General features: G+C 46.5%; 1 protein-coding gene across 1 annotated transcript in view; it reads left to right on the top strand.

Annotated features, from left to right (window-relative positions):
- Window positions 1–3,003: 3,003 nt before the first annotated feature.
- The window catches only part of LOC144160529 (venom metalloproteinase antarease TserMP_A-like), a gene marked incomplete at its 3' end in the record, with an annotated part of 80,248 nt that continues 65,776 nt past the window's right edge, over window positions 3,004–17,475 (top strand). The window contains 1 exon segment of the mRNA XM_077691798.1: window positions 3,004–3,215. Within this exon segment, the coding sequence (XP_077547924.1) occupies window positions 3,134–3,215 (82 nt within the window).

Genomic DNA, 17,475 nt, shown 5'->3' with positions numbered 1-17,475 from the left:
GGTTTCAGACAGATACTCGTCGATCTCACGTGGTCGTTGGCCAGGGAGAGGGCGAGGTGCGTCGACGGAGAAACCACGCAGTCCGAGTCTCTTGTATGGGCAGCGACGGTAAATGTGGTCGGCCTCTCCGCAGTGGTAGCACAGAGGACGGTTATCGGGAGTTCGCCATACGTCCGTCTTCCTCGGCGTCTGGTTTCGGGCTACCGGGGGTCGGGCGGGTGACAGTGGGCGGCGGTACGGCGGGGCCTCTTGACGGCGTGTTGGAGCAGGGCGGGGTGGACGAACAGCCGCGGAGTATGTCATAGCTTGTGGCTCTCGGGGTACCTCGGATGGCGTAGAAGTTCCCAACGCTTGTTGCACTTCTTCTCTAATCACGTCGGTGAGGGAAGCGACTTGGGGATGCGGCGGCGTTGGGAGAAGTTTCCGCAGCTCCTCTCTCACTATTGCGCGGATAGTCTCGCGTAGGCTGTCGGCCGGGATCCGCGTGCTGCCAAAGTCGTTCTCATTGGCCGCGCCAACAAAGTTGCGGTCATACTGCTTAGCACGCATTTCGAGGGCTTTTTCAATGGTGCTGGCTTCGGTCACGAATTCGGCGACGGTTTTGGGCGGATTTCGGACAAGTCCAGCAAACAGTTCCTCCTTCACTCCGCGCATTAAGAAGCGCAACTTCTTTTCTTCCGTCATTTCGGGGTCCGCGCGGCGAAATAGCTGCTTCATCTCCTCAACGAAGATCACGACACCTTCGTTGGGGTGTTGCGTGCGTGTTTCCAACAAAAGGGCGGCTCTTTCTTTCCGCACGACGGTAGTGAAGGTCTTAGTGAACTCGCTTTTGAACTGAGCCCAGTTTGTCAAGAAGCTCTCGTGGTTCTCGAACCAAGTGCGAGCCGAATCTTCCAAGTAAAAGAAAACGTGCCGGAACGTTTCTGCGTCGTCCCACCTGTTGAATTTCCGGACGCGCTCCAGTTTCTCCAACCATTCTTCTGGGTCTTCTGCGGGGGCTCCTCGGAATGATGGCGGTTCCCGTGGCTGCTGCAGAACGACAGGAGGATTGCCTTGGTTGAGCATGGTGCTGGTTGCGACGTTTTTCTTCTTCGTCTTCTCCGGTAGTAGACCGAACTCGGGTGGTAAATCTTGCACGCGGAGGCTGGCTCTTGTTTGACTGGCTTGGCGGCTTCCAGAGGTTGTAGTGGGCATGAAGGGTGCGTACCCCGCACCTCCACCAGATGTCACGTAGCCAAGGACGAAGCAGTTGTTTGGAAAAGAAACAAGTTTATTTGAGCGAACTTGTGCTCCCCTAACAACTGAAAAGAATACAGAGGCGGCGAAGCAGTGGTCAACAAAGTGACGTACGTGCGTCGGCGAGCGTCGCAGAATCGAATGCCCCGGCGTCTGCTCTGCAGGCTTTTTATCTTTCGGCGCGCGTGGTTCTGGAACCGTCGATTCGCATCGAGAACATTGTAGATGCAAGAAGATTATTCCGGGATGTTCACGTTAGATCGGAATGCTCTCCCTATCAGAACAGATAACACATGCGGCACAGAAAGAAAGAATGGAACACGCGCTTCCCTTGGCACGGAGATAACACAGACCGGCGCAGCCGGGCGGTAAAAGCAAAACACAAATAAACAAACCCAATGCATGGTTCGCGGCAATATCTCTATGACCGAATCAACTGGTATGCTGTTTGAGTGGTTATTTGAAATTTTTATAAAAACGGCGTACGTTTTATGCGGCAAACATGCATAAAAATCATGATAAGGTATTTTTAACGAATTGCATTTTTGCTACTGCCTTGCAGATTATTTCTGATTTCGAGCTTTATTCGACATAATAACTAATTCAAAATAGCCCCTTCCGTATGTTGGGGATATATAATTCGAAAACAACGTCCCATACTTGCGTCGGTATGGGCATTGACATAAACAATACCTGTCAACGCATAAAGTTTTACATATTTCACGCGCAATATTGCTGTGACCAGTATGCTGTGACCAGATGACCAATTTTGTTTTGGCCAGATACAATGCAAAATTTCAGATTTAGGTATGTAACCTAAAAATCCTGAAAATTCAACTCCACACCTAGGATTATATGTCTGAAAAAGTCAAGATAATTACATAAGACATTCGCTTGTTCCTCGGGGGAGTCTTCTACTTCAAAATTATTGCGCAACAAGACGCGAGAACTGTGAAAACAGTGATTACCAACTGTGCAGCTGGCAACTTTGCGGAAAGACGGCAGTGACATGGAGTTACTAGAAAATGCTGTTGTGAGGAATAGTTGCACCCCAACTCGTTATCCGGGCGCTTGACAGAAATATATGTTGGGTTTAGTTGAGATGTAGCCCATACGTCTACAGGATTTTCTCATCGTGAGATATACATGCAGTCACAACCTACGCTTTCATTTTTTGTGGAGAATAATGTAGCAAAAAGTGTTGCGGTCAGATGCCCCACAAGAAAAAATCACTTTCATCCAATATTTTTCATAGTACCATAAGCTTGCATTGTTAGCAATGAGGAAATCAAAGTATGCCTCACGGTATGTGGTGTTTGCATTATTGAGTCGTTAAATGCTTATGTAAAACGAAATTTTCTCCGGGAAAATGAATTGCAGTAATATTCTGATACCGGAAACGCTGCGTACTGGGAGATGCTTCTGCTTAAGAAAAGACGTAAAAAATTTTTATTCTTTTGTAAAAATTTTATTTTACAGTGATGGAAACACATTATAATAATGGTGGGCCATGCTTCTGAACTTTCCAGAAGCGTAGTGCTTTTCGGCTATGCATTATTAACGCGCATAAAATAATGCTGTGATGTATTAGTCAATGCAGCCTGTTTTTCGGAGGTCGTCTAGAGAGTATCTATTTAGGTAATTTCTTGCCGGACATTTGTTTTTTCCGGAAATCGCTTCCCGCATAAGGGGACACACTATGCTCTTTATGAAATAGGGCATAATGATCTTTGAATGCTGTGTCAACGCAAACTGCGCAAAAATGAAGAAGGCGATCGCTGCAGCACAAAATGACGCTGACGCCCATGCGCAAACATCAGAATTAATATTTAGATTTTAGTTTTTACGCAGATAAATAAGGATTGCGTTTTCCTCACAGAAACTCTTTGCGAAAAAAATGAGGGAAGCGGAAGCACACAAAGCCTGCAGTTTCTTGGTTTTAATGCAAGCGGTTTTCACAGCTTCTGCTCTACAAGAAGGTAAGTACTGCATTTGGGTGATGTTTTATTGTAATTGTTATATCTGCGTAACTGCAGCCACGTTTGGTTAGAAGCAGACGTGTGCAATTGGACTCTTAATAAAAGGCTAGCTGTTGACTTTTACCCGAGATGTAGCGCCCCTGGCGCAGAAACGCCGGCTTCTTCACCGGCCTTACCAGCGAGTAAGATCCTCAGTGGCAGCATTCGGCGCCCACTGGAATCGTTGGAGTCGTACCACGCTTCCACAGAGGTGGTGCGCGAGCAGGGGGAAAAGTGTGACCGTTGGCAGGAGCGAGCTATTGCCAGCTGCTGCGTGAATCACAGATCTACCTGCAACGATGGGCAGCGTAGGCCACGGTTCTAGCGGACCCGCGTGGAAGTGACAAGGGCAAAGACCAGTCGCACAGTAGTTCAAAGTCTGTATACGCCACGGGTCGTACGTAAAGTAACAGCCGCCCAGTACAGCTTTACTGATAGGCCATGTGCACAAAGTGAATAGGCGTTTTTCGTTGGTGGTTTCGCCTTTTGCCATACCGTTTGGGGAATCACCAGAGCGACATTGCACTTTTTTTGGGAGGAGGGGGGAGTTCTTTAGCCCATTCCAGACTTTGGGCAAATATAGCAGCAGGATGGCTCGTACTGCATTGTTTTATATGTCTTAAAAAGTACAAATCTACCAGGAAAAGCAGCAAAAACACGCCGCTCTCCGCAGCTTAAAAACTTGTATAAACACTGTATCGCGTACAACATTTACTAACGCAGGTACATTTAGCTAAGTGTATTATATAGCAACCTGTAAGCTGCAACAACGTCGGCGCTTGCCGCTCATGTAATCCTGCAAATTTGGTAGTGCCCCCAACCATTGACTTGGAGTAGCACAGACACCTCTACAGTATACCAGAACGAGCGCCTACAGTGACGCTGACCCGGAATGAGCAATAGACCCCTCCTAGCTGCTCAACAGCACAAGGATGAACCGAGGCGTAGGCAGCGTCGACTTGAAGGGTCTGGGTTTGAGCAACTTTTAAAACGAGTATTTATGGACTACTTAAGCACCCAAATTTTGATCTCTCTGTATGTCTGTATGTCTGTCTTTGTATCGGTCGATCCCTCGATTAAGCCCTCCGGCTACAAAACGGGTTGCTTGAACGATAACTTTCTATGAAAAGAAAAAGTTTCTGAACTAAAATATCCGAAACACATTTTATAGTTCTCAGCATTAATAACCAAAAGAAATTCATTAGTACTATTTTAGGGAATACATCGATATACAACTCTAACTCGCAGTATTATTTTATTTTAAGTCAATGGCCCCTTGATGTTAATGATAGGAAATAGTTTTACGTACAAATACAAAGGGAGCAGGTGAAGAGCGTAGACCACGTGGCAGCTTTCAAAGTTCAATAGTAAGAAAAGAGTCCAATAGATAGCAGGGGATTCCACGCATGCGTATGAGGTTCACCTTAAGACGAAAGGAAGACAGAACGCGGCTACAATGAAGCAAAGGGCCATATAAGGATACAACAAATATGAGGTGGTAAGAGAAGTCCGGAAAGGGGTCATGGTACCAGAAATAACTTTCGGAACTTCGGTTCTGTGCATAAAACCAGATACCCAAGCGGGCCTGGAGGTAAATCATAGGGCGGAAGGCAGATTGGCCCTAGGGGCCCACAGCAAAACTATAAATGATGCGGTACGGGGGATAAGGGCTGGTCGTCTTTCGAGGCGAGGTAGGCACAGAGCAGATAGCTTTAGCAGTGACTTAGTGACAGGGGTGACAAAAAAATGGGCCGCGAGGGTGTTTAAGTACCTGTATATGAGGAGCACGGACACGCGGTGGAAGCGGAGGACCAGACAGCTGACCAAGCGGTGCGGAATGTTGGTAGGGAAAAGTGGTGCTTACGCAACAGTTAAAAAGCAGGTTAAGGCAGCATAGACGACAAAGTAGGCACAGAGAATGGAAGCAAAAAAAACCCCTGGAGACTCATGGGACAGAGAAACTGGAAATTAAGAAGGAAGGATTACATGGCAATACGAGAGGCAGTGCATTGCTCTTCGACGCACAGGCGGGGTGCACGAGAACCCGGGCATACACGGGTATCTACACGCAGCAGCATGAAACATGTGCATGCTGCGGCAGTGATCGCGAAACTAAAGACCAGAAGCTGCACAGCTACAATCACCGCGGGGTGAGGGGGAAACGACGCTGGGGGAGGCTATGGGATTTGGGGCGACGGGGAACCTCAACTACGAGGCCATAGAACTGACCAAGAGGCGACTGGAGTTGTGGTAGAAGAAAAGTAGGGAAGGCATGGGTACGCAAGCGGAGTAATCATATGCATGACAATTTAGAACAGCGGGGCAGAAAAAAGGGGGGTGGGAGCGATGACAGTTTAAAACGGATGTGGGGCAGATGGCGGGAGGAAGCAAATCTATTAGGTTAGCTAGGAGTATGGAAAGTAAGCGTAATAAAACGCAAGTCGGTTGCTGACAACCGACGCTCCGATTCAAAGGGAATGCCACCAGTCATCCTCACCAGCGTGAAAATCGAATAGAGTTCAGGTTTATCGCGACAGGAAAAGGAAGAGCGTGACTGAAGGCACGGGGGAGAAGAGAGGCGTTAGGGTGCAGAGGCGGCAAATGAACATTGTCCTTCGATGGCATTTGGCGCGAAGTGAGCACATACGCGGCCATTTTATCTGGAGCATTTTAACCCGTGCCTCATAAATTTCGGCCTGGCTCAGTCTTGTCAGATATGTTACCCACTGCAGGTCACCCCTTCATTTTTGACGACTTCATTTGTGGGGTTACTGCCATCAAGCACTAAATCATCGTAGAATGAGCGTATCTCCCAAAGGAAGAGTGCCCACGAATCGTTTACTGTTTCATAAACTTTGTTCCCTAAGTACAACAAATGTGACAGCCGAGCGGTAAAGCTCCAAAGTGCAATTTCATGCACTGGTGGGTCTACCGAACCTTAATTCTGATTTACGCCAGTGCAAGACAGTTGTCGAGACTGTGACAGTGGCCGGACGCAGAAAGCTTCCACGCAGCTTTTCTTTACCACCTCGATGCAATTGTTATCACGATCATATTGATTTGTTTGAACCGACTGCCACCTCTACCGATCGCGACGACATTCTGACAATAATTACACACTTCACACGATTACCGCAAGCCATTGCCGTTCTGAACAATGCTGCAAAAACAGTCGCCGAAGAATTCTTTCGAACGAATGATTTTCTCCTTCGGTTGCTGTGGTTCTAACAATTTATGTCAGTCAAAAATTCAACTGCACACTCTATACCGCCCTCGATTCCTTTCCCCGCACTATGCACTGCCGTACTGAGGCTCACCACGCATGCATACGTTAATTGCTTGGTCGAGCTTTGCATGTGCAAACTCACGGCTGCCATTACTAAGGGCGAGATCGAGAGCAGTGGGTGCAACATATTCCCTTGAGGCTTTTTTGGCCTACGCGCCATGCTGCATCGTAACATCTGCTTAGGGTGTAAATGCGTAAACCTAAAGCCATGCGGCTTTCCGGAGTTTTATTCCTCATTTAGGGTCCTTCGGCCAGCCACTGCACTTCCTGAAATCCCTACATTTCAGCCCAACCAACTGAGCAGACGTACACCTCGACCTACTGACCACAGTAATTTTCTGCTTCATGATCTTGCGTAACCTGGCCGATCAAATGTCCGAGTTCGTTTGGGCAAGGGTTCTGTGCAGCTTTGATCCATGCCCTAAAAGGAACTCCAAACGCCACTTCGTACACTTCTTTTTGAAGAGCGAGGTGCGTACAGTGCCAGGCTTTGTAGTGCGTTTGTTTGTTTACGGCTGCTGACAAAGAGGTGTTCACACGAGCGGAAATTGAAGCGTTATGTGCCGAGCTCACCGGAGACAGAAGAAAGACCCCGCTCTTAAGTTTTATATTCACTTGTTTTTCTTTGGCTATTGTGGAGACTGTGTCAGGACTCACGGGCGCCTGAGACGTCAAAAATTTCCAATTGCGCGGGACGTGCACGCTGTCTGCTACAGGTGCTGTGCCGCAATTTTCCAGCACGAAAGGGTTACAAACCCATCCCAAACCATCCGCAAAATTTACCGCCCTCGAGGAACGGTTGTTCAGACAAGACTTCGGTCCAGAGTCCGCAATGATTTTTTTCAAAATTCCCTGTCACTTTAGCTCCTCTGGGTATCCGCCATCGCAGAGTGAATTACTTTCTCATTTTAAATGCGAAGCATCTTATGGCCGGGGCTATGTCCCTCTCTTGCTGTTGTTGTGCCGTTCACATCCCCACATCGCATGCTCGGCTCAACGCCACCTACGTTGAACATGATGATGATAATGCTTAAATAAAGACAAACTCATACCACGTACAGCGTCTCTCTCTCTCTCTCTCTCTCTCTCTTTTGCTTATCCACTCTAACACCCCCTCCTCTAATAAAATTACACCATCTTGCCATAGGGGAACTCTGAGTAGTATGCGAAACAGCCATGGGGTCAACGGAATTTCATATTTGGTATTTCCGGTAAGTGAAAAGTGTGGTAGTTACCATGGAAATCAAACGGTAAATATAACGGCAGCTACGTACCTCAACCTAACGGAAACGACGAACTGAAAACTAATGGGCACTTGAATCGACCCCCACGGCTGCTTCGCATACTAGTCAGGGTTGTCCTGCGAGAAGATGGTGCAATTTTTTACTTGACATATCCGCTGTACTAGCACCTGTTACACCTTACTACAACAGGGGTACAACATTTTTCACACGACGACCAAGTCAGTGCTATTTGATTAAATGATCGCCAAGAGGCAGTTTTATTGCACTGCTGAAACCTGCCTACGTCGAGGCCCGTCTCAACAAGGTCCCCTCGGATGTTGACAGCCTGGGAAGCTGCAGATTTTCCAACCATCGACACATCTTACTCCCCTCACTGGCGCACACAATTCCCGAACTTCCTGGACGGTGGACAAGTAGCCTACTGTAGCGAGCTAGTTTCGGAGACGTCAGCCTGAGCTTTGGCGCTTGCAGCGCGTGGACGATAACAATAACTTTGAGGACGCGTAATTGGCACTTAAGCGCCTATACCACCAATTCGGTTCCGTAAGACTGCTACATTTGCCCACGGATTCTGGCGCTTCGCTGCTGCCACGCATTTTCGACAGTACTTCATAACGGCGAACTTGCGAAGATTTGTTGCCCGATGTAAATTGCACTACTAGCGGCGTCATTTAAAAGACAGTTTAAGGGTTAACCATATGTTCGACTGGTATTTGGCGAGCGACCCGACGAGCGAAACTCAACTGTCTTCAATATACTAGTCGGGTGTGCAATGGCAATGACCCAGCTTCGTCAAGCATCAACACGGCTTCTTCAAATTCCCAGCTTCGTCAAGGGAAAACAACAGCAAAGGACCGCGGTTCCTGCTGGTAAATTCAGGAAGGTCCAGAGAAACGGCTTAAAAGGCAAGGCAGACACAGAAAAAGAAAAGCAACATGCACAAACAGGAGAAAAAGGCAGAGAAAAAGAAAAGAAAACCGCAGGAAAACCACAGGAAAACACAAATAACCAGAATATAAACAGAATGTTCTCGCAACAATAACACAAGGGAAGCAATGGCAAATCATTGCTCCGCACTTCCGAAAACTTTCACGTTCAGTGAAGCCCCATTCATTTTTCTGTAAAAGTCACTAAGACTCTAGTTGAATTTGCGTCGTTAATAGTAGTCATTTTTATATGCGGGAGAAAGAAATAAACCCATGGCTATGCCCTCACGCGGCTCGGGGTTACACTTCAGGGCGAAGCACGCGTAAGGCTTTATTTACTCTGTTTAATAAGCATGCCTACGCCTTCTCTCCGTGGTATCTTTCTTGCACATTCACGTATTCCAAACAGCGGTTGCACCAAAGCGACAAGCGTGTAATTTGAAATTCGCGCCTCTCAACATTCATAATCCAGAAGCAGCGCTTCCCGTTGAACAAACTTACCGCGTGCTAAGAGCTCCCGGATATTTCGAATAAAGTTTTCATTCCATTTAGGGCCCCTTTATGAACAAAATTAATGAGATGTCAGCACCTTGCTTCGACCCCCTACCCTACAATTTAATATGAGGGATTATTACTCTGATAGTCAATTTTTTTCGCTGAATCAAGAGAACGGGCCCTTGGCTGAAATGTGAGTTTCACAGGTTGTTATAACGTTTTGCTAGAATACTATTATTTAACTACAGTTTGTAGAGCTCACCCCACTACACAAAACAGCACACTGAGAGGAGCAAACGCTGTTAGAACCACATATTAGTTTTATAGACCTCCTGTACGTATAGGATATCTGGTTATAACAGACATAGATGGCCATCTGCTGTGAAGAGAATAAACCTGACCCGGCCCTACTCGCAGGTAGGGAACTATGCAACGGCCCCAATCGCAAACTTCTCTGCCCTTCCGTTGATGGTAAGGGATACGTGTCTTTTGCTGGAATAAATGTTTGAATGACTCAGAACCGGCGTCGCCAAAGCAGCTAGCTGAAATGACCGCCGTCAAGCATACTCGAGAGTAGCTGCTTTTCTGGGCGTTTTTGTGTTGCCGTGGCTTCTTAAACGCTTGCTGTCTTCTTTGCTTGCTGGGAGGTTTTTAGGTGGTTCGTTTTTTATGTGTGCTGTCGGTGGCGCCCTCGGCCAGTCTCTCACGCGTTTGTTTCCTTGCCGATTGAAGGGGAAGAATTTTCGGAGAAAAGAGAACTGCTGTTTTCGGCTCAGAGTGTTTATGGCTGAGAAAAGCGAAGAGCATATTATTGGTGCGCCGAAGCAAACTGACCAACCGCCCGAAAAAGAGAGAGACTCACGCAAATGCAGTATAGACGAATAAATGCTAAAAAATGAGCACCATCAAGCCCTGCAAAATTGAATGTCCAGGCAAGCTTTCGTAAACCATTACACACGCTGATGTGGGCGGCTATATAATCGTTCTCGTCGTCTCAGCATGCCTGACACTCGCGCTTGGCGTCTCTGGCCGCAGAGCCTGGCGCATGCACTCGACTTTGAATTAAAATAGCCATCCCCCTTATCGCGAGAAGCTGCTAGCGTAAACGTTAGCAGGAAAACATAGGGGGTTCCCATTCTTCGAAGGCGCATTATCCTGTTTTTTACGATATGATGATTGCTTTGTGTGGTTTAACAGATGCTGAACCTTACGCTGTATTACTGATTACAAAAAAAAAACTGCGCTGTGCTTATCTTGGCGCCAATGCAGGATGCTACCTAGCGTGATGCATGCGGTCAGTCTTAAGCGAGAACTGCTGGATCCTGCCTGAGTTTTTTGTTTTAGACAGGAAATTCTCCAACCAACGAGAGGCTTACCGCTTAGCTGCCAAATATCCAAATGTTGGTTGCGCAGCAAAGCAGCGACAACAAAATGCCGCAACCAGATAGAAAATGTGTTCGCAAGTGCCCTTCGCTGCTTCCGTGCTAGTTGGCCGGGTTGATCTGCTACAATACTGAGCAATGGTCACGAACGTGTTTTCGAAAGTCTACGAAATATGAAAACCTTTTCTCGAGCCCAACCAATCTTTTTGTGAGGTGTAATTGGAAAAAGAGGATATCATTGAGACATCACGACACCTGAAGTGTATCTCCAAGCTAAGCCATTGCCGGCTCTCACTAAACTTTTTTTTTCGTGAAGCAACCACAATGTCGCGCGTACCTAAAACTCATCTCCAGATGAGCGAAATCGGCCGAAACACACATGTGCTAGCAGAAACATCCATTGTGCAGCAGACCACATGGGCCGACTCCCACGGCAGCAGAGAAAGAAACTCTCAAACACTTGTTCTATCTCGCCCAAGCTTTGCGTTCTCCCGATTCGGCAGTGCCACCAGTACGTGTCGTCTACTTTTATCAAAGCGAAAGCTTTTTTATTGATACCGATGGCGTGTTTTAAAAATTTTATTGCATACCGCATACACCGGTTGATCGACAGAAAAGCCATGATGAGATCTCTAGACACGCGGTGCGTGCCCGAAACCGGGCTTTCATTGTGTGAAACTATTACTTGAAAATCGCGGAAAAGGAACCGTCTACTTGGACAATGAGCACCTTGAACCACACAAGGCAGCTGTAGAGTAGAAGTTTTACTAATAAAGCTACGGCATCGATAAAAGAGTTTTGATATCTCGACCCCTGAACACCCACTGCCTTCAGCGTACCGTGCAACGACATATGGAGTTATAGTGAGGCACGGCATGAAGAAAGACGGCCATGATGAATGCATCTGTTCCTTTCTGTATCTTATATTGTCTGCATTCAGATTGTTCGACTAAAATATTAACGACTACCGTCTTTTCTTCTGCGCCACTTAAGCTGTTCGTCCGTCTCGGCCGTTGTTATCATGACGTAACCCTAGATGCCTTATTTGTGTGGGCGCCCGGGCTTGACTCAGGATAATTTCGGTGCATGGTGTACAGGGTGCCCACACTTACGCAAACTCAATGCTATGAACTCATACCGTGCTGAGCCTGGAATCTTCTACAATGGAAATGACGGCCCTGAACGACAAGGATGTAGAAAATAGCTTTGTTGTTTTTCAGGCAAACATCACGGCAACCTTCCTCTGCAGGCATCGCTCATGAAGAAAGAGTGCTATAGTATACCTTCATCTCGTTCACATATCGGCATACATTTTTATCGTCCGTTGATGCGCCTATTTAGTGCGCGCTAAATTGTTGCATGGTTTTGTCTTTCGTTTGCGATTTGGATGTTGGAAGTTTTGGCGTTCTATTCAATGGATGCACTAGTAGTGTTTGGTTTGATGCACTTTTGGTGCTGTTTTGATGTCAGAAAGGTTCGCGCTTCCCTCAACATTATTTAGACAGTGACGGTAATTTTTTGTTGTTTCAGCATTAGTGCAATGCTCAAACAAATGCTGAATTTACATAGCAAAGCTGTTCCTTTTCTTTGCAATACAGAGACTTAAACAATAAAATTGGAACTAACTTGGGGACTGTGATATACTTTCATAATACTTCTAGCAGCCTTTAGACGACAGAGACAAAGGAAGGAGGAAACAGGCAGTGATTATCTACCAAGTTTATTTGGAAAGAAACCTATATGAACATAAATCTTACATGAACATCTTATATAGCACCCTATATGAAACACTTATATTGCGCATAGAGCGCTGTGCCATCTCTTTTTCCTGCCTTCTACCCTGTTTTGTGAACGCTTAAAACACTATGATGAACAGTTCCCAAACGGCTGTATTCTCCGTTATACTGCATACGCCTGGTCATGCGCGATGTGTGCGGACACAAACGAAGCTACTGCAAAGTTTTTTGCCCCCTTTACTCTTCCTCCCCCCCCCCTCCCCTCGAGCACTGCACTTCCCAGACGAACTTCCTTATCTGACTGGCATATACATAACAAAGGTCTTTGGTGAGCTCAGTTCCGAGTAGGGGGAGGAGGGTGAGGCCGGTGTAACGGCGATTAAAAAATATGCAGATGTTTTACTGATGTGCGCAGTGATTGCGCATGACCAGATGTGTGCATACAAGTGTTGTTTTCTACAAAGAAACTCAGTTGATATTCAGCGCTTGTTTTTTCCTTCTTTCTCTTCCACGTCTTCTAATGGCTAATAAAAGAATGCAACCCTACCAAGTATCTCGGTTTCTTTACCGCTGTTGTCGTGGTGTTTTTAAACGCAAATGGTGGGAAGCAAAGTCCTAGCTTTAACTTGTCTGTTGCAGTCTTCTGACTTCCCCCACGTTAACTGTGCACTTTCTTCAAGAGGCTACAATTGGCAATCTTCGTGCTCCTTGTAGCCTCCTTTTGTTGCTATCACCGTCAACTAACTGGGAAAACCTTCGCTGAGAGAGAATAATAAAAGCCAAAGCAATGAATTAGCGCCCATGTGATACATTAGTAACACCGACTCACGGAGCAAAGCCTGCAAAAACAGGGCCGCACTTGTGTTTTGAGAGGGTATTGTCAGATCTTTCAAGGGGAGCGACGCTGGTAATAAGAGTTAAGTGCCAGTAGTGCCTATTGTAGCCACACGAAAGTCTGAAGTAAGGTGAGCATAACAGACAGCTGTTAGGAATACACCGTCGGGGATGGGAAAAAATCCTAAAAACATCATCAACGAACTTACTAGTTACGTGCTTAAGGATTCTTCAAAGTGGGATAAAAATACATTGCATTGATTTAGGTGAGTGAATTGTTATACATTTTGATACCTGTAACTTTGCCCGTAATATTTTTCTCATTTGATGAAAAATTTGGTTTTAGTAAATCCTTAAAAACTTAATAAAATCGGCCACGGACGTCTTGCTGAAGACTTCAGGCAACGGTCATATGGCATGCTTGTGCTCATAGAATTACGCTGCTTTACAGAAATCCTACATTACTTCTTACAGACAGAATTATCAGGTGCACAAAAGAGGATAAACGGTAAAAGTGTGGGAAAGAAGAGTGTGATTAAGCTCTCTATTTTAGTTGTGCTGCGGGATGGTGATGCGCGTATAATATATTAAACTCCAATGCGTAACATATTAGTTTGAATGACACTGAATAAAGCGTGAAGTTTAACCAGTGCACCCAATTTGCCTGATTCTAACGCATGCGATCGTTGTTTTCTAAAACTAGCCTTCAAATTTGTATCCGCTTTACAATCAGGCCCAAAACTGAGATCGACTTTAAAGCGGCCATCAGCCTTGCAATAGAGACGAATTCTCCCATCCAAACACACTGCAACCCAAAACACTCCGCAACACCGCGTGACTGCATTTTCATCTACCCATTCGCTGCTACAATTAACACTTCGTTTCAGTCTTTATAGCGCCTAAGGGGTACCTCTATGGAGCGCCCATCATGTGCAAGGTAATTTCACTTGCCGGCAGTGGGGCGGTGGGGGGAAAAAGGGGGTAGGAGAAGGTCTGAGCAAGATCTGCCAATCCCTGAAGACGTGGGCGCGCGAATTATGTACACAAAGAAAGCCATGTTTTTATGAAAGCATTTGCCGGAGCGGAGAACGGACTATTTTGAAAATTGACTCTTCTGTGGAATTCATAAACTTGCAGCGAATGAATCAATGCCGGTGACGTCAAAATTAATAAATTCAGGGAACGTGAAATAGCAACCAGTTTTCATCTTCCCTGCTCCAGTGGTGGTGTTAGCAGGAGCTGCATGAGTAAGTTAATGAACCACAAGGCAGTTTGGCTGGTTATGTTGCGTTTGTCTTATAAAATGCGTTCCGCCGGAGTATGCGGTATCATATCTTTTATATGGTCGCGGTAGAGGTGACGTTGCATAATTTTTCTGAATTTTCTACGAAACCTTTCCTGCGCGTTACAAACTGGTGCATTTCAAACTGGGGTTACAAATACGGTATTCGCCGGAAAGTACTGATTTCCTTTAATACGAATCGAATGAAATCACCAACCTTAAGCAACGTGTGGGTACGAGCAAGTTGGTAATCCATTATAACTTTCTTGAGCGCAGCAAAGAGAACACAGGACGAAGGATACAAGGACAAGCACTACTGACAACTGAATTTTATTGACAACCACGGGACATATAAATAGAACAGAATCAACACCCTCAAATGACTATGAAGTTTATGACATCACTGCACATCCCCCTAAGCACTCGTCAGGCACGCACGTGTGATAAATGTTTATCTAAGAAGGCCAGCTCTTTCTAACTCGAAGATATGGACGTGTAACTGACGCAGTCACCTATCCGCTTCATTTCCGCCGCCTCAACGATCTCTCGCGTGCGCGGATCCGCGTCTCGAAAAATGACGGAGCACGCATCGTACATAGGCTCGCACTTGTAGCACATTTGGCAAGGAATAGCCAAATTGCTATCTTTGCCTTTCCGTACCTTGTTCCAATGTTCACGTAGGCGAGTGTTGAGGCACCGTCCAGTCTGCCCTACGTAGGCTTTTTTGCAAGTAAGCGGCTACCTGTAGACCATTGTTAAATAAAACGATTGCGCTAAAAAAGGGGGACACGGACGGAGTCAGGACAGACACGCACGGCGCTGTGTGTGTCGGACCTCACTCCGTCCGTGTCGCCCTTTTTTAGCGCAATAATTTTATTTAACAATGGAGCACCAACGTGCCCAGGACGCTACGCTTGTAGACCATCCCATCCGCGCAGCGCACGTACTGGTTTTCGTGATTGGCGAGACATCTACTTTTTTCCTTCCTGACAGGGCACGTTTGGCTGCAAAGCCTGGGCAGCTTATCAGAGGCCGACATGACAACTTTCACGCCAGCCCTTCCACCAATCCTTTTAAGGTTGTGCGATATGCAATGCATATACGGAATGACGGCTATATTCTTGTCCTTTTGGGCCACCTCTTCCGGGGCTGACTGCGGCTTCTTTTCCCCCATCCGAATCAAATTGGCCACTGCTACAATCATGCTCTCAGGATATTCTGCTGATGTAAGGCGACAGATTTGAGCCTCAAAACTGGCGTTCTTGAGGTACTTGCACGATTTCTTCAGCGCGTTAGTAACACACGTGCTGGTGATGCCCCTCTTCACTAGTTTCGTGTGCGCGGACGTGAGCGGCAATAACGGTTTCTGGCAACGGGTTTCGTACAACTAACACACATGTGAAGTAGAAAACTTCAGACACAGAACCAAAAAAATTCAGGCTGTCCTGTTGAGGAGCCTCGTCAGTGACTTCAAGTCGCCAAAGGCATTCCTTAAAAATCCCAAGTGTACTGGCCACGTCCACAGGGAAGGCTTCCGCGCTACTCTCCAGCAACACTAAGAAGTCATCGACATATCGAAAAACTTTTATGACTCCTGTGTCCTTCAATCTGTATGGGAGAATACTGTCAAAGTGACCATGACGAGGTTACGAAGTGCCGGACCAACGCAGGACCCAATACATACTCCTTTCTTTTGTATGTACACACCCTCGTTCCACTGAACATGTTGAATTCTAGTAGAATTCTAACATTGGAATTGAGACACCACATTCACTGGAAAAACGTACAGGACCAAACCCCAAAATGGCACCTTCAACGCTCGATATGATCAGATCCTGAGGGAGGGTGTAATATAGGTCTTTTACATCCACAGAAAAAGCTCTGAAGCACTTTCTTAAATTTTGTGTTAAAAAGTCTTCCACTTGCCCGGAACTTGTAGTTTCAAAAGAATCATCTATTTTCAGAAATCCGAGGTTACGCTTCAAGAACCCCGTAATATATTTCTGCTAGGTGTGTCTTTCACATACAATAACCCGAAAGGGCGCGCCGACCATATGAGTCTTACGCTGAAAAACATTTCTAGGCCCGCCTAAGCGCTCCACTCGATCTGCTTCGCCAACCTATCCAGTTTAAGGTGTTTGCTAAGTTTTCTGGCCTCTTTTTTTACCTTTGTCAAAGCTACACGCGGAAAGGTTCGAAATACGGAAGAAATTGCGTCTTCTGCTTTAGAGAAGAACCTGGTGTGAGGGAACACCCCAAAACCACCCTTCTTCTCCGATTGTACCACGCACAGGTTGTTCTCTTTTAAGTATATCGCAACCTCCTTTACGGGTAACCCTATTTTCAGAAGACCCCAACGCAAAACCGCATCAACACCTTCTGACCCACCTTTCCTTTTCGTTGTCCGGCGCCAATTCTTGACACACGTCGTACAAAAGACAAAAGTTTCGGAGCAGAATCCTTTGGCTGCACGGCACACTTCGGTCCAAAGCTGAGCGTGTGATGCACATACTGCGGAAGGGTCATGTCGCCATCAGTGAAGGCAGACTTACTTGGAGCTGGTGGGGTCTTGGGACTACCGAGTCGAAGCCCGAAGAGGGTTGAATGCCACATACTCTTGGCTGCAGAGTCAATCTGTGCAATGTATTCTCGCCATCTCCTTTTCTTGACGAAGGACGAACCTCGCTGACGTTGTACAAGGTTGCAGAGCATATTGGGGTAGAACTGTCACTGCTTTTCCCACTCCGATCGCCAGCACGTGTCTTACTAACGCACTGAAGAAATCGTGCAAGTACCTCAAGAACTCCAGTTTTGATGCTCAAATCTGTCGCCTTACATCAGCAGAATAGCCTGAGAGCATGATTTTAGGAGGGGCCAATTTGATTCGGATGGGGGAAAAGAAGCCGCAGTCAGACCCGCAAGAGTTGGCCCAAAAGGACAAGAATGTAGCCGTCATACCATATATGCACCGCATATCGAAGAACCTTAAAAGGATTCGTGGAAAGGCTGGCGTGAAAATTGTCATGTCGGCCCCTG

This window comes from Haemaphysalis longicornis, unplaced genomic scaffold (assembly GCF_048455015.1).
Source record: "Haemaphysalis longicornis isolate Haplotype H1 unplaced genomic scaffold, Haemaphysalis longicornis Haplotype H1 scaffold_103, whole genome shotgun sequence".
Taxonomy (NCBI): domain Eukaryota; kingdom Metazoa; phylum Arthropoda; class Arachnida; order Ixodida; family Ixodidae; genus Haemaphysalis; species Haemaphysalis longicornis.
The sequence above is the reverse complement of the archived record's forward strand: the minus strand, read 5'-3'. Positions and strand labels throughout refer to the sequence as shown.